Consider the following 22,345-nt stretch of genomic DNA (forward strand, 5'->3'; position numbering starts at 1 on the left):
GAGCAGAAAACGCAATGAAAGTGAAAGCGCTTGAGTCTCACACTTATTTCCCTGTCAAGTAGGTTTAATTTGTATACATTAGAAAAAAAAGTTTAAACAAAAAAAAGTGATTGCCTACCTTCCTACCCTATTGTTTTTGGCTATGTTACGTTAACCACACCTTTTTATTTTTTTTGGCCTAAGACCCGATTCAGTCTGATCCGGCAGGGCAGAAGATTGTGACTTTGCCGCAACGGCCGGCAGTTGTTTGAAAGCCATTTACTGATTTAGGGCTCACCATTACTGAGTAACAAATAAGTCTTAGTTTCTCACAGCTCCCCCGCTCCCCCCATTTAAAATAGGTAGATGCAGGTAGTTTAACATCAAAAATGCTTTCATATACATGTCTTACAAGATTAAAATCATCGATTTTGCAAAGTCTAACAAAACCATTTTCAACAAAACACCGGATAAAGATTTCATTTATATTTCAAAGGGTTGGGTCGTTTTTATAAATTCGATCACAATCATCGTTTCGTCCATGGCTGAGCTTTTTCTTTCCTCCGTATTCATTCAGAATGTTAACTTTGTTTCAAGCAGAGAGCTGATTTTTTACGTTTCGGTGTAAAGATGATTCATCTGCCAAAACTTTCCACTTCCGGTGCCTTTACTTTTTGGGAGGACTCGTGGTTCTGTCGCTGCTGAAAATCTTGCGAAAATGGCTGATACTGATGCACCGAAGGATAAAACAGCTATTGCCTCTAAAACTGACGACACTGAAGCAAAAGAAGAAACTGCAGAGGTGGAGGTAATCCAAGTTGTTGCGCGTTTATTGATCGGCCGAAAGCTTACGAAACTAAAGCAACCTACAAAATGAAATACTTCAAATAGTAACACTCGCGTGCGTGTGTGTATGTTAGTGTGTGGGAGACTGAGAGAGAGGGGAGGAGGGGAGAGAGAATGTCATTTCAATTGGCGCACTGTCCTTATAAGCTTACCATATTTGACGTCCCACAAGGCGTTCACTAAAAGGCACAGACAGCGGATAAGTCAAAAGTCGCACACATTTCTTCGATCGGAAAACGAATTTGAGGTGTGAAATTGAAAAGTACCAGAGCAATGGAACGTTTCAGTCGCATGCATTCAGACACTGATTCATTCAGTGAGCGAAAACAAAATCATGAAACTGTAAACCAGTGAAAGATTAGTAGTTCTTTCACAGTTTACTAGTTAGCTGCTCTGAGAAACTTCTATATCAACTCAAGGGGAAGAACTGTGGCTGTTCTAAAATATTTGATGATTTGAATTACTTCCCTTGTTTGGTTCCAATTCGTTTTTTACCATTTTGTTTTGTAAGGTCTAAAGTTGTATTATTGTTTAGTTATGCTTTACTTGTACTATTTAGTAATGATTTAATGATGTTTTAGAATATTATTATTAGAAAATTTGTTTTAGTTTAAGAGTATAGACATGTCTTGGATCCCAGTTTTTAATAACCAGGAATGTTATAGTTTATAGTTTTTGGGAACTTTAAAAATATATTTAGTGTTTAGAAATTATTTGAAAGATGCTTAATTGAAGCTTGGTAATTTTAGTGAATATTTGGAAATGTTGTTTTATTTGTTAAGAGGTAAACTGTTCTAAATTAATAATTACCTTTGGGTTTCTACAAGACTTGAATCTTCCTTTCCTTGAGAATCTGACTGAACCAGCTGATCCAGCCCAAATTTGTCCTGAATTATAAAACGTTTTATTCCTAAACCAGGGGTAACCTTTTTGTTGTTGATCATCGATCAGCAAGCGTTTGATTCACGATGGATATTTTTTGGTCTAGTGGACCCCTGGTTGTGTCTGGTTTTTGATGAGAGAGTTTTAGATTTTTAGAGAGGAGATTTTGTATTTTTGAAACTAAGTAATTTAAACAGAAGAACTTTTATATTTTGTCGGTTGAACATATGATTGTAATCTGAAAACTGATTTAAAGGAAATGCTTTATCCAAAATAAATTTCTTAGAACACTACCTCATTTTTTGTTTGTTTATTGTGAAAGCAAGATTGTACCTCACCCCGAATCCTCCCTTTAACCATGCTAACACTGAAATAAAATATGTATTAGCAGTAGGTTTACATTTTGGCGCCCAATGTGGGGCTGAGGTTTTTTTGTTTCACAGAAAATTTTCAACTTAGTACATAAAAAAATAGAGAAAGGAAAAAGAAGTTATACAGTAGTAAGAAGAAGGAAAATTTTTGGATTTTTTGTTGGACATATTTTTTTTTAATTTGTAACACGCGGTACACAACCAGGGTGATACAGATTTTAAAAGATGGCTCGTGAGACGGCCCCAACCGCTGACGAGATGGCGGAGTTGCGGGACCAGGTCAAGGAGATGGCCAATGAGCTGGGGCGTCAGAAGGAGGAGGCCATCAAGCAGAAGCAAGAGGCGACTGACGCCGCCACAGCCGAGCTGAACGACCTGCGAGAGCGACTGGCTGGCGTCACAGAGGAACTGGGTCGTCAACGCCAGCAACCCATCACGGTCCAAGTGGACAACCCTCCCCAGCCTCAGAGGTTGAAGACTTTCACCGGCCTTGCCCCCGCTGGAGGGAACGAGTGTGATTTTAGGGCTTGGGCTCAGCAGATGGAATCATTTCTGCTGACACCCGACCTCAAGCCTTGCGACTCCCGCATCTTGGCCAGCTTGAGGGGAGTGGCCTTCAACGCCGTGAAGGAACTGACCACCAACGCGGACATTATTTCTAAAATCCGTAGTCTTTTTGGGTGTGTGGAGGACACTGAGGCCCAGCTCCTTGCCTTTGCCAGCAGAAGGCTCAAACCAAAAGAGAAGGCAGCTGATTTTCTGCTTCAGCTTTGGGGGGAGCTGCTGGAGATCAACACGATGGCCAAGCTCGGAAAAGAAGAACTCCAGACGAAACTCTACAGAACCTTCTGTACGGGTTTACAGTCGACCCTGCCTCTGCTGGCCCTGGAGATGCGCAACAAATTTGGTTTTCCAGGGACAGCAGCACCAGCCCTGGACGACTTACTGCTGATGGTCCGCCGGACGGCGGAGATGGCCCCAGCATCGGCAACGAAGGCCACAACACAGGCACACGCCCACCAGGTGGAGGCCCCTGCCATTGACTACGACAAGCTGGCCGACAAAGTGGCAGAGCGCCTTCGGCCTGCCCCAACAGAGGGCGTGAGACCTGCACCGAGGGGGGGCAAGAGACTGTGTTTCAATTGCGGGGTGTTTGGGGCACACATCGCGAGGGATTGCAGGAGTCCTCCAAATCCCAGGAGAGTCGCGGAGGAGCGGTCCAAGATGGGCAGCCCGTTAAACGGTCGTCAGTCAATGGCAACGGGCCGCCGTTGACTGAGCTTCCTGCCACGGAGAGAGCCCGGAGACTCAACAAGGCCGCCGACATCATCGACAGCGGTTTGTTGAGTCTCAATGCAGTTAGGCTGCAAAGTCCTCTCACAGTCAGTATCAATCCTGGGAAGACATTAGAACTACGGGGGAAAATACCTGATGAAACGACCAAGGATATTAACATTTTTCCCCGAGATCCTGATCTACTTCCACCAGGGTTGATAGTGCTCAGTGCACAGTGCACTGATCTGACTGTGAGAGTAGTAGTGAAGAACACCTCCAGGACGTCGGTTAATTTAAGCAGCACAGATATTATTGCCGAACTTAATACAGATGATTGTGACAGTAACATTGACTCTTTAGTGGGACCAGCCTGTGAGACACCTATCCAGATAGGTGATGTGCGTAGTACGTGTCTCATCGACACAGGGTCACAGGTGTCTACAGTCGGTGAATCTTTCTATCGAAAACATTTCCAGCATTTGGAACTGCGTGATCTGGAGACTGAACTCACTGTGAGAGGGGCGGGTGGAAGTATTGTACCATATTTGGGCTATGTTGTGATGAGTGTGTGTTTGCCATTGGATGTTGTTGGTGTGAGTGAGAGTGTGTCCACTATGGTTCTTGTTTGCCCCGATACTGAGTATTCTTCTAAAGTACCATTCATTATCGGCACAAACACCCTTAATCTGTTCGCGAAGAAGTGTGAGCAGAGAGTCGGGGGGCATTTCGCAACTGTGTTACCTCTCAGAAGTGAAGTAGCTTTTGCATACAAAGACTTAGCCAGAAATGAGACCGGACGGCTTGGTTCAGTGAGACTACTTGAAAAGGATGTCACTGTCCCGGCCGGTGAGACCGTTGAGGTCAAGGGTTTCAGCGGAGTTCACGTACCAAGTACGCGAAGTTCAGTTCTTGTTCAAGAGCCAGTTTTTCATACCCTACCTGAAGGTCTGAGGGTGATCAGTTGCAAGGTGCCTACCAGTGCTCTACCCCGTCTTAAAGTCTTTTTATGTAACAGTTCTGATTGTAACATTGTTGTTAGAAAACGTCAGATTGTTGCAGATTTGTTTGTTGTACATGCTGAGTATGACCTTCACAAACTATTGAGTACGTTGTCACCCAGTGAGAGTACTGACAGTGACAGCAATACTGTACATGCTTGCAGTGCAACTACTACCACATCCTCAGAACCCTCAGGACTAAAGTTTCAGTTTGGTGAGAAAGCTCCGCCTGAGTGGTGTGATCGTTTTGGAAAACGACTGGACAGTTTTAGTGATGTTTTTATTAAAAGTGAGTTTGACATTGGTCGGGCTGAGACAGGACTTTTTGACATTGAGCTGCAGCCTGGACCTGACATCAGAGAAAGAGCAAGACCTCTTTCTCCAAGAGACTTTGAGGAATGCCGACAACATATTCAGGGGTTGTTGGATTCAAAGGTCATACGACCATCAAACTCTTCTTTTGCAAGTCCCATAGTCCTTGTGAGAAAGAAGACTGGTGCGCTCAGAATGTGTGTTGATTACAGAAAAGTTAATGCACGTACAGTGAGAGATAGCTACTCCATCCCAAAGGTTGAGGATCTGTTTTTGACACTAAGCGGAGCTAAGTATTTTTCCAGCATGGATCTGTGTAAAGCTTATTATCAGGTTCCCATGTCTGATCATGCCAGCAAAGTGTCAGCATTTATTACTCCTTTTGGTTTGTTTGAGTGGGATAGGTTATCCCAAGGACTAGTGAATGCTCCCGCTTGTTTTCAGAGACTCATGGAGACTGTTTTTAGTGACATGAATCTTGTTGAGCTGATAATATTTCTGGACGATATTTTGATTCATGCACAGTCGCTTGAAGAACTGGAGGAAAGAACAGTGAAAGTGCTCGAAAGACTGAGAAAATTCAATTTGAAGCTTGATCCGTCCAAATGTATTTTCGGAGCCACCGAGATCCGTCATCTGGGTTACATGATATCAGAAGGGACCATACGCCCTGAACCAGAGAAACTTGCGGCTGTCACTTCATGGCCAAGACCCTCCACCGTGAAAGAGGTCAAGTCTTTCCTTGGTTTTGCAGGGTTTTATCGCCGTTTTATCGAAGACTTCGCCAGTCTGGCAAAACCCCTGAATGACTTGACGATAGGATATGTTCCAGCTAAGTGCAAGAAGAAGACAGGATCAAAGAAGCCCACTCTGAGTCTCTCGTCAGATATTTCCCATCTGTGGGGTGAGAAACAACAAAAAGCATTCCAGTCGATCATTCAAGCGCTCACAAATTCACCTGTTCTGGGGATTGCCGACAAGAGAAAACCTTTTACTCTTCATTGCGACGCCAGTGGCACAGGTTTAGGCGCCGTACTGTACCAGGAACAGGACAAACAGTTGAAGGTGATAGCCTACGCAAGCCGGGGATTGAACAAGTCTGAGCAGAATTATCCGGCACACAAACGGGAATTTCTTGCACTGAAGTGGGCCATGAGCGACAAGTTCAGCGACTATCTTCTGGGCTCGCCAGTGACCGTCGTGACGGACAACAATCCGCTCTGCTACATTCTAAAAAATGCAAAACTTGACGCGACCAGTCACCGTTGGCTTTCATCACTATCAATCTTTGACTTTCAACTGAGGTATAAGAAGGGGACAACTCACGTCGATGCCGATGCTCTATCCCGACGTCCGCAGGAGCCGCCTGAAGAAGACCTAGAGTACCAGAAAATGATGGAGGAGACTGAGTTCCTGCGCGATAAGGCAAAAAGGTTTGAGGAAGAGGCCCAGGCAACCGTAGAATTGAACCGGGAAACTGTGTGTGCCATCCTCACCGCTAAGGGAGTCCGTCGTACTGCTACTCTTTGTCGCCAGTCAGTCCAGCATCGCGAACAGTTTCAAGACGACACAGAATTTCAGGATTCTGAGTCAGAGTGGTACCCAGCAGTTGAACATTTAGTCAAGAACCCGGAACTGATTAGTGATGACATTCTAGGCCCGCCTGAAGAACCAACACCAAGATCTGAGCGCTGCTGGCGAAAACTTCAGCTGGAAGACAAAAACTTAGCGATAGTGATAAAACACTTGGAACAGAGAGTGAAGTTGGATGCCAGCAAAACAGAACACTGTACCCCCGAGTTGAAGATGCTTGCAAAAGAACAGGGAAAATTAGAGGTGAAGGACGGTGTCTTATACAGAAGAGTGCTGGAAGAAGACAACATTAGGTGGCAGCTAGTTGTTCCTTCCTCCCATAGGGCTGAAGCCATGAGGGGAGTCCATGAGGATTTGTTCCATACACATGCTGAAGACGCAATCCGACAAGCCAGACTCCGTTTCTTTTGGCCGTACATGGCTCGAGACATTGAAACTAAGATCAAGAAATGCAGTCGCTGTATTCGAAGGGGGGCGCGTCAACAGAAAGCTCCTATGAACAGCATAGAGACATCATTCCCTCTTGAGCTACTCTCCATCGATTATCTTACTATTGATGTGAAGGGACAGAAGCAGAATATCTTAGTGGTAATGGATCATTTTACCAAGTTTGGTACTGCCATTTGTACTAAAGACCAGACTGCTAAGACTGTGGCTAAGGCTCTGTGGAACAATTTCTTCATGATCTATGGGTTTCCTAAACGCATTCTGTCAGATCAGGGACGTGATTTTGAGTCACAACTTCTGAAGGAAGTATGCGATCTGGCAGGCATAAAGAAGTGTAGGACGACACCTTACCACCCTTCTGGGAATCCGGTGGAGAGGTGGAACAGAACACTAATCCACATGTTGCGAAGTCTGGAAGATGAGCAAAAGGTTGACTGGAGGAAAAGCTTACCCGCAGCAGTCCACGCGTACAACTGCTGTATTCACCAAAGCACTTCTTTTAGTCCGTATTTCTTGTTTTTCGGGAGACAACCACGGCTGCCGATTGATCTAGCGTTTGGTATAGATCTGAGTAAAGACAAAAGAACCCCACGGCAGTACGTCAGAACACTGAAAGAGCAGCTGAAGAAATCGTACGACTTGGCCACAGCAAATATGACCAAGTCAGCAAACAGAAACAAGGCCAGATACGATTCTGCTGCTCATGCAGCTGAGTTGGAATGTGGAGACCGGGTCTTGGTTCGACGACTGGGACCCAGGATTGTCTCCAAGGTGACAGACAGGTGGGAGAAGGGAGTCTACATTGTTGTGTCAAAGTCGCCTAACGTTCCAGTATACACGGTTCAAGAGGAGACGGGCAGTGGTCCCAAGCGAACGCTGCACAGAAATCTTCTCCTTCCGATCGGTATGCTAGGAGGTGACACAATGGCAGTACGACCTACACCTGCACCCAGACGCAACATTCCCAAGAAGAACATCCCAGTCATCGAGTCAGATGATGAACAGGAGGAGACTGATATGGAACCTTTTCAAGTTTTAATCAAACTTGAGAGAGATGGGTTGAATGTTAATGCTCCAGCCTTTGTCCCCTCTACCCGAGATGACAGTGAAAAGGCTAAGTCTGAGTCAGAAGACAGTTCATCAGGAGAGCAAGCAGATGCATCGTCAGAAGAGACCGAGAGTGAGGAAGAAATTTCTGAGACTGAGGGAGAAACTTCTGCTAGATCACCCCCACGCAGGCGATCGACTCGAATAAGACGACCTGTAGAAAGGCTTAACCTGTGTCATCGTGTGGGTCTGGAACGTCTGGTAAATTGTCGACTATCCGAGGTAGTGACTCAGTCCTTGGTAACACTGCAGGACATACCCATGTCAGATGGTATGGCTAGGGACATAGAGGATGCTCTTCGGACAATCATACATTTGTGTTCATGATCATGTTCTGAGTTGTCATTTGATGCTTTGTTATTTTTTGTCTGATCTTGTTTCTTTTGAAGTTCAGAATTTGGTTCTGAGGATTGTTTGCTTTGTTGAAGTCAAAACAGGATATTTTGGTGCTGATGTGAACAAATATTCATGTGATTATTGTGAATATTTTGGTTTTGAGTTTTTAGAGAACTGTATTAAGTTCTTTGATAGTGTTTGTATTTTTAAAGAGGATAAATCTACATGTTATGCTTGTGCATTTTCGGTTTTTCGGTCATAAGCATATGTGTTGATGATTTTGATGTTGAGATTTTTGCAGTCTTACTTAACTTTACTTGCTATTGTAAGATTGTTGAACAGTGAGATTTACTGAGATTGGTCATTTTTTATTTTCAAAAGAATTGTTCCTTTTGATGATGATATGATTTTGACGGTGCTACAATTAAGTGGAATTGTGGAGAGTAACCTATTGTTGTGACTGCTAGTTGCAACAGTGTTTTGGTGCTATGAAGAGTTGACAAAAGATTTTGTTTTCTCCAGACGTTTTGAATATATACTCAGGAAGGAAAGTATAGCTAATGACTTGCATTTATGTTGTGTTTTGTACTGTGTTCAGTTGTTGGGAACAATTATGGTTTTGTGAACATTTTTGTTAAAATGTTATTTAATTTTTTGGGAAATGTTCCAATTTTTTGAGAAAATAAGGAAACATTTTCTTTGGAGGGGTGTATGTAAACCAGTGAAAGATTAGTAGTTCTTTCACAGTTTACTAGTTAGCTGCTCTGAGAAACTTCTATATCAACTCAAGGGGAAGAACTGTGGCTGTTCTAAAATATTTGATGATTTGAATTACTTCCCTTGTTTGGTTCCAATTCGTTTTTTACCATTTTGTTTTGTAAGGTCTAAAGTTGTATTATTGTTTAGTTATGCTTTACTTGTACTATTTAGTAATGATTTAATGATGTTTTAGAATATTATTATTAGAAAATTTGTTTTAGTTTAAGAGTATAGACATGTCTTGGATCCCAGTTTTTAATAACCAGGAATGTTATAGTTTATAGTTTTTGGGAACTTTAAAAATATATTTAGTGTTTAGAAATTATTTGAAAGATGCTTAATTGAAGCTTGGTAATTTTAGTGAATATTTGGAAATGTTGTTTTATTTGTTAAGAGGTAAACTGTTCTAAATTAATAATTACCTTTGGGTTTCTACAAGACTTGAATCTTCCTTTCCTTGAGAATCTGACTGAACCAGCTGATCCAGCCCAAATTTGTCCTGAATTATAAAACGTTTTATTCCTAAACCAGGGGTAACCTTTTTGTTGTTGATCATCGATCAGCAAGCGTTTGATTCACGATGGATATTTTTTGGTCTAGTGGACCCCTGGTTGTGTCTGGTTTTTGATGAGAGAGTTTTAGATTTTTAGAGAGGAGATTTTGTATTTTTGAAACTAAGTAATTTAAACAGAAGAACTTTTATATTTTGTCGGTTGAACATATGATTGTAATCTGAAAACTGATTTAAAGGAAATGCTTTATCCAAAATAAATTTCTTAGAACACTACCTCATTTTTTGTTTGTTTATTGTGAAAGCAAGATTGTACCTCACCCCGAATCCTCCCTTTAACCCTGCTAACACTGAAATAAAATATGTATTAGCAGTAGGTTTACAAAACATGCAAAAGAACAGTAACAGATTACAATATTATCTCATGGTAATCTTTGGACATCTTAGATTTAATAAAGTTAATCATTAAAAAAACCCGGGAAACTGACTCCACTGAAACAAACAGTGGAGTGAGAGCTTTTAGTACTACAGGTACTTCTCTGGAAGCGGTTCCGTAAAGCCGAGCTTGTGTGGCGGAAAGCCCTTACCATCAGCTCGCTGAAGCTGGATCCACTCTGCAGCTCAGGTTCTTGAAACTGAAAGCTCCGGTGTTCGGAATGATGTCAAGTCTTTCAAGCATTCACTTGAGCTCTCTGTTTCCTTCATTTTTTTCCTTTCTCTTCTGAGAACGCGATCATATTTAAGTTGAACCGGGCATCGTATGCCAAACGCTCTGGTTTGGGCATGGTTTGATGTTGAGTAGGCGAGTATTTGCAAGAATATTGTCAACAACATCATGGATAAGCTGCTAGCCACAGGAGTCTGAGTGGAGTAAAACTAAAAGAAAAACGGATGCAACTTGTAGGCCGTAAAACACAGTCACTGCTGTTGAGCAGTATCTAGTTAAACTTAAAGGGTTCCACTGTAGTGATAATAATATGTTGCTGTGATCAACACGATACAACGTGATCCTATTGTGGACACTTTGAACAATATGTGAAGTGATATATATATATATCTATATACACTACTCACAAAAAGTTAAGGATCACTATGAGAAAACAGGTGCTCAATAAAATCAGTTCGCTACTGTTATTTATTTCTCAGTCAAACCAAAGTGTTATGAATTCTTGTTCAGCTGTAAGTGAGCGATGTTGTGTTAGTGGGAAAATTGCACGGGATTTTCTACTACTGAGCTTGGTAGCAAAAGAAAAAGCGGAAACTTGCGAAAAAGGACCTTGTTTTGGACCGTTCATCCCGAACACATTGCACAAGCCACATGGAAAAACCATTATGCATGAGCAAGCACTGCTGTTTATGTGTGAGATGCTGTCACTTGCTTGGCTTTTTGAGAAGACATACCACCAGTATAAGGCATTATCTGACAATGCCTCCACGACGAAAATTGAACGAGTTTGAGAGGGGACGAGCTGTTGCATGGTTCCAAGATGGTGTCCCAAAATGAGAAGTGGCCAGGCGACTTCACGTGTCCATCTCGGTCATTGTCAGACTGATTCAACGTTTCACAGCCACTGGGAGGGTCCAGGAAAGACGCAGACCTGGGCGACCAAAGAAGACAACTCCACGTGAAGATCGTCTCATTGAACGACTAGCCTTGCAAACAAAAACAGCCTCTTCCAGCATTATTCGAAGGCAGCGGAGGGTGGCTACTAACATCAACATCAGCCAGCAGACCATACGGAATCGCCTTCATGGGTTTAACCTCCGTTTTCGTCGCCCAGCTGTACGGCCACGCTTAACTCCAGCCCATAGGGCAGCACGCCGCGTCTTCTGAAGACGTCACGTGAGGTGGACACGTCAGCAATGGTCCCAGGTCCTGTTCAGTGATGAATCACGCTTCACCCTGAACCACAACGACGACCGACTGAGGGTCTGGAGGCGCCAAGGGGAACGCTACATTGACACCACTGTCCAAAAAAAGTGGCCTTTGGTGGAGGTTCTGTAATGGTCTGGGGGGCCTTCAGCCTTCACCACAGAACACCCTTGTTTCATGTACAGGGTAACCTGACTGGCCTCCGATACCGGGATGAGATCCTTCGACCGCTGGCTGTGCCTACACTGCAGCAGATGGGACCGCAGGCTGTCCACCAGGATGACAACGCTCGCCCCCACAGGGCAAGGGTGGTCAACGACTTCCTGCAGCAGTCTGGAGTCAACAGAATGGAGTGGCCAGCATGCAGTCCCGATCTCAACCCGATTGAGAACCTCTGGGATGAGTTGGATCGCAAAGTGAGGAGCAACCTCCCCCCTCCCAGGGTTGTCCAGCACCTCTACCAGATGCTGCAGGCTGAGTGGCCGGCGCTTCCACAGAGGATCTTCACCACCCTGGTGAACTCTATGAGGACTCGCTGCGTCGAGTGCCAGAACAGCCAGGGCGGTTACACGCATTACTGAACTTTTGGGAGCATCTGAATGCCATGTCTTGTGGTTTCAACGACTTTGTGAAATTAAATTTCGATACGTACACACTTTGATAAAATGTACAGACCAAACGATTGCTCAAACTTGAAGGAAATGTTGTATCGTTATCACTAAAGCATTGAATTAAACGCTTGCCAAATACCAACGCATTGGCTTTCTTATTTGGAAAGTTATGAATTTGTGTGCAAGTGATCCTTAACTTTTTGTGAGTAGCTTATATATATATATATGAATTTCTCACTCGAATACAGTAACTTGAGTAAGTGATGGAAGTTGTTGATCTGCAGGGATTATTTTGTTGCTACTACAATAGTAAATATAGATTGGTCTTACACAGTCAAACTCTGTAATTGTATCGTGGTGACAAGTTCAATTATGGAGAAAATAGTAGGTGTTTCTTTTAGATAGATCAACTTTTCTAATTTACATAATCAACAGGTATTGATTATTTATAATTATACTTTTTATGCTCTATCATTAGTCTATGTCATGTCTGTCACAGGTTCAGTCTGCAAATGCATGGGAGGAAGCTGATCTCGGAGATACAGAAAGAAAGAACAAATTCTTGAGACTGATGGGGGCTGCCAAGGTAAAAATGACGTAGTGTTTTATTTGTACTGCAAAGAGCTTCCCTACAATCACAATACTAATGACTACATCAGAGATTGTCTTAACTTTTGTTTTCATAGTTTTTTTTGTACTGGAGTTCTGTAGATTTGTTTCCGAGACAGTTTGCTTTTTGTTTTAATACCTACAGTTTTTTTCAAGTCAGTGTCAGTTCCAGACCCATCTAAAAATTAAGGAATTTTTGAGCCTAAAATGTTTAAAGTTTACTCTCTTACACAGTAGTTGACTCATGGAGTCATGCATTAAAAACAGCAGTTTGATCATTTAAAAAAACACCCACCCACACACATGATGAGAAATAGAATTGATTGTAGACTACAGTACATGTATGTTGTAACCATGTTATAAAAATGTTCTTTGACTCAACCCTTTTGTCAGTTTGGTGATACATGTATGATAGAAGAAGTAGAAATAGAATTGTCTACAGGTATGTATTTTATGTAAATATATGTACATTTTTCTTTCTCAGAAAGAGCATCATGGGAGATTTGTGATTGGTGACCACAAGCCTGATCATAACCGAGACAGTAAGTTGTCTACATCCTCTTTCTTGCAACTGGATTACACTAACTTCAAGCTAATTACATGTACATGTACTTCTAATATTATGTTAGTAATCAGAAGCATCTCAGTCTTGCTGTTTGTTCCTTTCTTTATTTAAAAAAAAAAATGTATCTTTACAAAATTACATAATTATTATTAAATTATAAATTTTAAAGGGATTGTTGTGCTGAGGCTGTTTCTATATCTATATATACGACTTGTGTCTGTGTGTCTGTTCGCGATGCGCGGCCAAGGTTCTCGATGGATCTGTTTTAAATTTGGTGGGCATATTCAGGTACACCCGGGACAGGACACAACCTGGTCGATATTTCAACACATGCTCTCAGCGCTGAGCGCTGAACCGATTTTGGTTTTTCTCTGGATCCATTCCCAGTAACTCTTCCTTATCTTCTCCAGTGTTTTCAGCGTTTATCTCCCTTCCTTCGTGTGGCGTCAATCCATATTCCCGTTACTACGTTACTATTTTTAGAATGTCACGATTGCACCCATAAGTTGTCCTTACGGTAAAAGTGAAAAGGTCGAATCAATTATAGCCACGCGAAAAATACACTGTCATCTATCTCTATATATTTATAGATATAGATATACATCTATATATATATACGACTTGTGTCTGTCTGTGTGTCTGTCTGTGTGTCTGTCTGTGAGTTCGCGATGCACGGCCAAAGTTCTCGATGGATCTGCTTCAAATTTGGTGGGCATATTCAGGTAGACCCGGGACAGGACACAACCTGGTCGATATTTCAACACGTGCTCTCAGCGCGCAGCGCTGAACCGATTTTGTGCACGCTGAACCGATTTTGGTTCCACCTCAGCTACCCGGGCCCCCATACCGACACACCAAAGCCAAAGTTCTCGGTGGATCTTTTTCAAATTTGGACACCGTATTCAGCTACACCCCGGACACAATATCATCGATGAGATATTTCAACACGTGCTCTCAGCGCGCAGCGCTGAACCGATTTTGGTTTTTGTGTTCATTTCACCATTCCCAGTAACTCTTCCTTATCTTCTCATCTTCTCCATGTTTTCAGCGTTTACCTCCCTTCCTTCGTATGGTGCACTATAGTATGAGGGGGCATCTTCGGCTATTCCCGGCGTTCTGTTACTATTTTTAGAAGGTCACCACAGTGTCCAGAACGTAAATTGGACCCGTAAATTATCCTCACTGTAAAAGTGCAAAGGTCGAATCAATTTATAGCCACGCGAAAAATACACTGTCATCTATCTCTCTATAGATACGGCTTCTCTGTGTTTGTGTGTGTGTGTGTGTGTGTGTGTGTGTCTCTATGTGAGCAACACCTGGGGATTGTTCAGTTCTGTTTGTGATGTGGTCTGGCGGCTTTTGTGTATTTGTATGTTCAAGCCTTCCTTCAAGAAGCCATAAGTCATAACAGTTATTCTCAATCCCGTTTGAGTGCACTTCGCCTTCAAAGGTGATTGTGGTGTTTTGGCACTCGGTTACATTTGGCGTCGTCGACAGCGATGGGACTCAACATGAAATGTTCAGGCCACTGAATCATTTTCGTGCTGTTCCCATTCCACCTGGGAGGGACCTAAGTTCATTCAAAGGGGGTCGAGTGTGACAGGGAGACTACCATAATAAGCTCTAAAAATTCTCAATACCGTTTGACAGGACTTCGCCTTCAAAGGTGATTGTGGTGAACCGCCACGCTGTCTGTCTCTGTCTCGCGATTCACCCCGGCAAAGCCGGGTATTCCTCTAGTTCAATATATAACTTGCACATTTAACATTTTATACAGCACAACGTAAACAGGTTTAAATTGTACTCTTCCATTGCACACAAATTACTTTGTTTTCTCATGAACTAATAGTAATAACTGATTTCTCTTTGCAGTAAACAAGACAGAAAAGCTGCAACACGAACTGATAGTAATAACGGCTTTCTCTTTGCAGTAAACAAGACAGAAAAGCTGCAACACGAACTGATAGTAATAACGGCTTTCTCTTTGCAGTAAACAAGACAGAAAAGCTGCAACACGAACTAGAAGATCAATACTCCCAGAGCATGCAGCACAGATTGGCGGGCGGTCGTCGTGGACACATTGGGCTGGGATTCCACGATGTCGACGGGACAGCGGAACAACCGAATGACGCAGAGGTCAAGGGTGATGGAGATAAAGAAGAAGCTCCGTCAGGGAAGGAAGCAGATGTTTCACCAGAGGAGAAAGGCGATGAAAAGGGCGGCAATGAGAAAGAGGATCACGGCGAAGATAAGGGGAAGAAATCAGACAGCAAGAAGCGAGACAGCAGTGAAGTGTGTTCCAAGGAAGAAGTTGCGGGTGAAAAGAAGATGAAGTTGGTAAAAACCAATTCGTAATCGTAATGATGCGTTCAGCGTTGGTGTGCAAGAAGTAAGGAATGTTTTAGAGGTATGTCAGGGTTTGAATTATATGGTTTTAGTTGGATCCAGGGATGTTGTTACAAATTCACACCTATAGGACAAATGTCCTGAGCTCTTCAGCATCAATAGGACATTTGACCGCTTTCAGAAATTTCAATAGGACATCATAATTTTGTGAAAAACACTGTCCATTGAATGGCTCCAAAATCATGTGCACACACACACACGCTTCAACACACACACATACATGTAGTATTTTCACCGAACATTTTTGCATACATTGTTTTATTCATTTAGTTTCAAATAGGACACACACAAAAAGAAACAAACAACTAAAAAGCAACAAAAACATTCAGCACTCTTTTTTTGATTGTCTCACAAATTGCAAGATTTGACTAGAAAATGAAATACTGAGAGAAAAAAATAAGTCCGTTTCAACACAGATTCGACAAAGCAGTATGGTCTCTTTGCTGTCAAGGTCTAACCAACCAAACAGTGTCGGCCATGAATAGTTAAAAGACCGTTTCTGCGAATTTCCTGCTGTGCCGACACCATGTCCTGTACAAATGACAACACTTCTCTTTTTACATAGAGGAGGGAATCGAGACAAGGGTCGTGGTGTGTGTGTAGAGCGATTCAGAGTAAACTACTGGACCGATCTTTATGAAATTTTTCATGAGAGTTCCTGGGTATGATATCCCCAGACGTTTTTTTTTCATTTTTTCGATAAATGTCTTTGATGACGTCATATCCGGCATTTTGTTAAAGTTGAGGCGGCACTGTCACACCCTCATGTTGTAATCAAATTGATTGAAATTTTGGCCAAGCAATCTTAGACAAAGGCCGGACTTAGGTATTGCATTTCAGCTTGGAGGCTTAACACTATTGTGACTAGCACTGCCACGGCGTTAACGTCCTGCCTGCCCAAGCTTGCCACCAAGAAACTTCCCAAAAATCAGTAACTGTAAAGAAATCTGTCTAGCAAGCTTGAATTAAGTCCAATCACCACCAAATTTTGTGTACTAATTCAAAAATGGATGCCCAGTTCAGTCGTGCTATTTATAAGTTTGTCACGCGATTTGTTTTAGCAAAGGGGGGTGAAAGGGGGGTGAAAGGGGGATAATTTGTGTTTTTAACGTTTTTTTGTGTGTGTTTTATTTTCCACTGCTTTTTTTAAAAGTTATTTTTTAACAGAAAGTATTATTAATAATGTTATAACCAAACAAGGTGTAAAACCTATGAATTAGCTGAAATATTGTAAACATTGTACACAGAAATAAGGAGACAGTACAAAGAAAAAAACAAGCAAATCACGCATTCACTCACAGCATCCTGACTCAAATGAAACAAAACTGTAACACTCACCAAATGATGTCTAGGTAATCCATATTGAATATAAGTCACATTTTCACAACAAAGTACCAACTGTCCACCTATGAACAATTCCAAAAGGATTTGAAGGCTCCAGCCATCCATTGTTATCAGTGCTGCCACGCCCCCATAGCTCCTGCACGATTCCGAGATACATGTTCGTCTAGCAGTATCACCCCCTACCACGTGTAGTTGCCGACTCGTACTAGCAACAACGGGACTGTTTCTTCCTCAATATCACTGCTATTATCGCTTTCTTGAGGCTAAAACGACACGATGTATCATGATCTACAGGATCCTCAAGATCCAACATCCGGAGAATCTCCTCCCGTGACAAGGCTCGCCTTCGATTCATTTTTTTTGTTCGAAAACACCACGCAAATCTGCATTAATTTGATCAAGCCGGAAGAGAAAACCACGTGTATCAAGGGAAACAACTCAATTTACTGCAAGCTTCAAAAACCGGGAAGCAATCACGAGTCGTGTACCTTGTATGTCTAATACTAAAATAGTCGCTTCCCGTCCGTGGGCGTTGCAGCGCTATTACTAATATAGTCGCATCCCGTCACGAAAGTGTTAAACATTAATTAATGACTTTGGTCATTAAAAATCTGAAAATTGTAATTAAAAGTATTTTTTTATAGAACGATCCAAAATTACGTTTATTGTATTCTTCATCATTTTCTGATTCCAAAAACATATAAATATGTTATATTCGGATTAAAAACAAGCTCTGAAAATTAAAAATATAAAAATTATGATTAAAATTAAATTTCCGAAATCGATTTAAAAACAATTTCATCTTATTCCTTGTCCGTTCCTGATTCCAAAAACATATAGATATGATATGTTTGGATTAAAAACACGCTCAGAGAGTTAAAAAGAATAGAGATATAGAAAAGCGTGCTATCCTCCTCAGCGCAACCGCTTCTGGATTGTTGATTTCACTGCCTTTGCCACGAGCGGTAGACAGATGATGCTACGAGTGTACGGTCTTGCGGAAAAAATGCAATGCGTTCAGTTTCATTCTGTGAGTTCGACTGAGCTTGACTAAATGTTGTATTTTCGCCTTACGCGACTTGTTGTAGTTGTGTCAGTTTCAGCGGCGACACTGTCATTGGCAGTCATTTTCAAGAATGACGCTTGGCGTGTTTTCACCTGTTTTTGACCCAAACGTAGCACAGGATGCCGTTGAAAGACAAAGGTGTTCAGCTTTTGTCGATCTTTGGGGGTCCTAAGTTTTATTTCAGTGTCATGATTCAATGCGCTTCTTCAAAATGTCTCGAACTAAAACCAAAAGCAGACGTAAGACTTGTAATCAGTTGAAGTTGTCTCCCGTACTCCTAACTTTAGTGTGCTGCAGAAGGGTGTTCCCAAACGGCTCATGTCACAAAAGGTTCGGATTTCCCGAAAAAGCAAGATCCGCACAGCACAACTTCTGTGCACCTGTATGCGAGAGTGCTCGGTCGCGTTTTTAAAATGTGTGTATCTTGAAGGGAAAATATCGCGCTGTCCGAAGGAATGGAGTTCTTATCGGACAATGACAGCGCTCAGTTCAAAACGATAGGACATATGACCGCCATGCGGCTATGTGAATCGGACATTTGAGCCTTTTAATCGGTCTATGTCTGATGTCCGACGCCTAAGGACATCCCTGGGATCTGTTTATGTTGAAGACCACCAGTAGCACTAGCTTACTTTATGTGTGATTTTTCTTTTTGATATATTAGGAGATATGAAGTGTCCTTAGCCATTCTTCATCAAGTCTAGGCCACTGAAGTGAAGAAAAAGTGCCGCAGTTTTCCATGAAGAGGATCAGACAAGTTTTCTATCACTAGTAATAGTATCAGCAAAGTTTTCTATCACTAGTAATAGTATCAGACAAGTTTTCTATCGCTAGTAATAGTATCAGACAAGTTTTCTATCACTAGTAATAGTATCAGACAAGTTTTCTATCACTAGTAATAGTATCAGCAAAGTTTTCTATCACTAGTAATAGTATCAGACAAGTTTTCTATCACTAGTAATAGTATCAGACAAGTTTTCTATCACTAGTAATAGTATCAGACAAGTTTTCTATCACTAGTAATAGTATCAGACAAGTTTTCTATCACTAGTAATAGTATCAGACAAGAGCAATGAATTTCTCACAGAAGTTGTGTGGTCACCATAGTTCTGTACTGCATGAAAGTTTAGACATTTACTTGATGTGAATGTGCAATACTGTGAATGCAGACAGAGCTTAAAGGGTGTCCTTCCCACAAACACAACCGTATTGTTCACTCAATGACCGACACCGATCTGTCCAGGCTTTGACACTACAGGGAATAGGAGCATTCCTCCACTTAGGACAAGATGCAAACTCAGTACCAATCAGAAACAGAGATGTGTGTGACACTACAGGGAATAGGAGCATTCCTCCACTTAGGACAAGATGCAAACTCAGTACCAATCAGAAACAGAGATGTGTGTGCAGTGAATGTAGAGTGATGTTAGTTATTATTGATCTGATTGGGAAGACTTGAGAGAAGTTACATAACTTTTTTGAATGATGAATGAGCTTTATTGTTTTTCTGTTTTGGGAGGGAGAGGAGATAGTTTGTGTGTGGGTGTGTGGGTGTGTGGGTGTGTGGGCCAGAGAAAAAGAGATGGTAAAAGGAAGAGAGAGTGTGTGTGTTTGAATATTAAACCAAGTATTCTGGGCTTCATTCAACATTGAACGCAAGAAAAGTAGTGGTTAACATTTGCTGTACCCCCCGCGGGTTAGGGGGAAGAATTTACCCGATGCTCCCCAGCATGTCGTAAGAGGCGACTAACGGATTCTGTTTCTCCTTTTATCCTTGTTAAGTGTTTCTTGTATAGAATATAGTCAATGTTTGTAAAGATTTTAGTCAAGCAGTATGTAAGAAATGTTAAGTCCTTTGTACTGGAAACTTGCATTCTCCCAGTAAGGTCATATATTGTACTACGTTGCAAGCCCCTGGAGCAATTTTTTGATTAGTGCTTTTGTGAACAAGAAACAATTAACAAGTGGCTCTATCCCATCTCCCCCTTTCCCCGTCGTGATATAACCTTGAACGGTTGAAAACGACGTTAAACACCAAATAAAGAAAGAAAGAACATTTGCTGTATGATAAATTGAACCGGTTTCTTATCGTGCCCGTAAAGCATCCTTTTTGTGACAAAAGGTTGATTCCTCTCATGACAAAAGAAATTAAAATGATGAATTTGCTTCACTTGCTTCTAGGCATCTAAAGTCATCGAAGAATTCTGTTCTTCTCTTTTTTGAATATGTTGCTCTTTTGCAATTTTAGTGGCAGTTATTTCAGTAAACAGCTTGAATTCAAATTTTGACAGTAAGTTGATACTGTTAAGATCCCCTTCCACCCCTCCTCCCCTTTACCCCTCTGGGAGATAAAATATATGAATGGGATAAACGAAAAATCCGAGAAAGCCGGGGTTTAAATGGGGAAGTCCACTGCAGTAATTTGTGTCACCTAATGTGTTCAAAGATGTGGTCGTTAAAAGTTTTTGTTAATTTGGTTGTCCCATTCTGGTGAGTTCTCTGAATTATGATGTGTTTGGTTCATCTTGTCTCAGTGCCATCTTGCTTTTTTAAATTTGTCACAGTTCAAAGTAAAATAAATGTATGTAATGTAAAAATAGATCTTGGCGTTTGCACTCTTTTTGTGTGTAATTTATATATATATGTCATGTATTGCAGTGCTTTGTTCTCAACTCATTGTCTTCTTCTTTTTCTTCTTGATCTTCTTTTGTTTTTGTTCATTTGAATTTGTTTCTTTCCAAGAGGAATAAGACACTAGTACTACGTAGTAGGTCTGCACATTTGACCTGGGAGGTCACAAAAATCTGCACCCTTAGCAAACCAGGCTTAGCCAGGATTTGAACCCTGAACTTTCTAGTGTGAAGGCCGACGTCCTTACCACTAGGTTATTGCACCTGTCAAGAATAAGGCACCAGTTCCTTTTTTTACATTTAGTCAAGTTTTGATTAAATGTTTTAACAGACGGGGAATCAAGACGAGGGTGGTGTGTGTGTCTGTGTATGTGTAGAGCCATTCAGAGAAAACTACTGTACTACTGTATGAAACTTTGCATGAGAGTTCCTGAGAATGATAACCCCAGTTGTTTTTTCATTTTGTTGATAAATAACTGATGACGTCATATCCGTTTTTGTGTGAAAGTTTAGGCCGCACAGTCACACCCTCACTTTTTGATCAAATTGATTGAAATTATAGCCAAGCAATCTTTGACAAAGTCCGGACTATGGGATTGCATTGTAGCTCTAAGTTTAAAAATGAATTAATGAGTTTGCTCATTAAAGTTGTCATCTAAGTCAAATTTTAGTAAACAGATTTTGAAATGATTGCATCGTATTCTTCGTTAAATTCTGAATCTAAAAATATATAGATATGTCATGTATACTCCAAAAGTGTGATCACAATTAACAAAAATAGGTTAATTAGGTACTATGATTAGAATTTAGTAATTGATCCAAACATGATTTCATCTTACTCTTTATCATTTCCTGAGTCCCAAAAACATTGAAATGTATTCAAAACAAGCTCAGCAAGTTAAAAAGAACACAGAAAAGTGCTTTTTTTTCTGCTAAGCAAAATAGCTATTGCGCTATACTGGCTTGTCAATTTCACTGCAGTTTCCATGTGAAAAGTGTCAGCGATTTCCTTGCCGCAGGGATTGACGAAGCTGTATTGTCTTGGTGACAATAATGCAGTGTGTTCAGTTTCATTCTGTGAGTTGACCTGATTGACTAAATGTAGTCATTTTGCCTTATGCCACTTTTTTTTATTGGCCGTAGTGGCGAAGTGGTTCGGCCTCCTAATCGGAAGGTCGTGAGTTCAAATCCCGACCTCGGCCGCCCGGTGGGTTAAGGGTGGAAATTGTTCCGATCTCCCAGCCGTCAAGTTATGTGCAGGCCTGCTAGTGCCTTATCCCCTCCGTGTGTACACGCAAGCACAAGACCAAGTGCGCACGGAAAAGATCCTGTAATCCATGTCAGAGTTCGGTGGGTTATAGAAGCACGGAAATACCCATCATGCTTCCCCCGAAATCGGCGTATGCTGCCTGAATGGCGGGATAAAAACGGTCATACACGTAAAAATCCACTCGTGCAAAAACATGAGTGAACGTGGGAGTTTCAGCCCATGAACGAAGAAGAATACAGAAACTTACAAATTACAATTTACAGTGTGCCCAATCTGCGGAAGCTCAAATTCTTGTATTCGGCAACAATCTTGCAAGTTTCACATTATTGACAAATAACTGGACTCTACAACAGATGCGGCAAAATGCGGTGAATGACTGTTCAATCGCTGTTCAAACATGTCTGTTTCAATGAATCGGCAGCTAATTCTGTGAAACTGGTATTCTGATGTCAAATCAGTTTGATTGCCTGTCATGGCATGTATAGCCTAATTTGTTAAATAATAAGGTTTAAAGTCTCTTCAGATGTTCCGTAAATCCGTGCTCTTTAGGTAAAT

The 22,345-nt window shown here is 41.6% G+C and overlaps 1 protein-coding gene across 1 annotated transcript; it reads left to right on the plus strand.

The window, feature by feature from the left end:
* The first annotated feature begins 629 nt into the window (after window positions 1-629).
* Window positions 630-20,489, plus strand: LOC138961349 (small acidic protein-like). Its single transcript, XM_070332956.1, has 4 exons — window positions 630-787; window positions 12,400-12,486; window positions 12,994-13,051; window positions 15,065-20,489. The coding sequence occupies exons 1-4, from the start codon at window positions 698-700 to the stop codon at window positions 15,427-15,429; spliced, it is 600 nt and encodes a 199-aa protein (XP_070189057.1). The 5' UTR covers window positions 630-697; the 3' UTR covers window positions 15,430-20,489.
* The last annotated feature ends 1,856 nt before the right edge of the window (window positions 20,490-22,345 follow it).

The sequence above is a fragment of the Littorina saxatilis genome, linkage group LG3 (genome assembly GCF_037325665.1).
Source record: "Littorina saxatilis isolate snail1 linkage group LG3, US_GU_Lsax_2.0, whole genome shotgun sequence".
Classification (NCBI taxonomy): Eukaryota; Metazoa; Mollusca; class Gastropoda; order Littorinimorpha; family Littorinidae; genus Littorina; species Littorina saxatilis.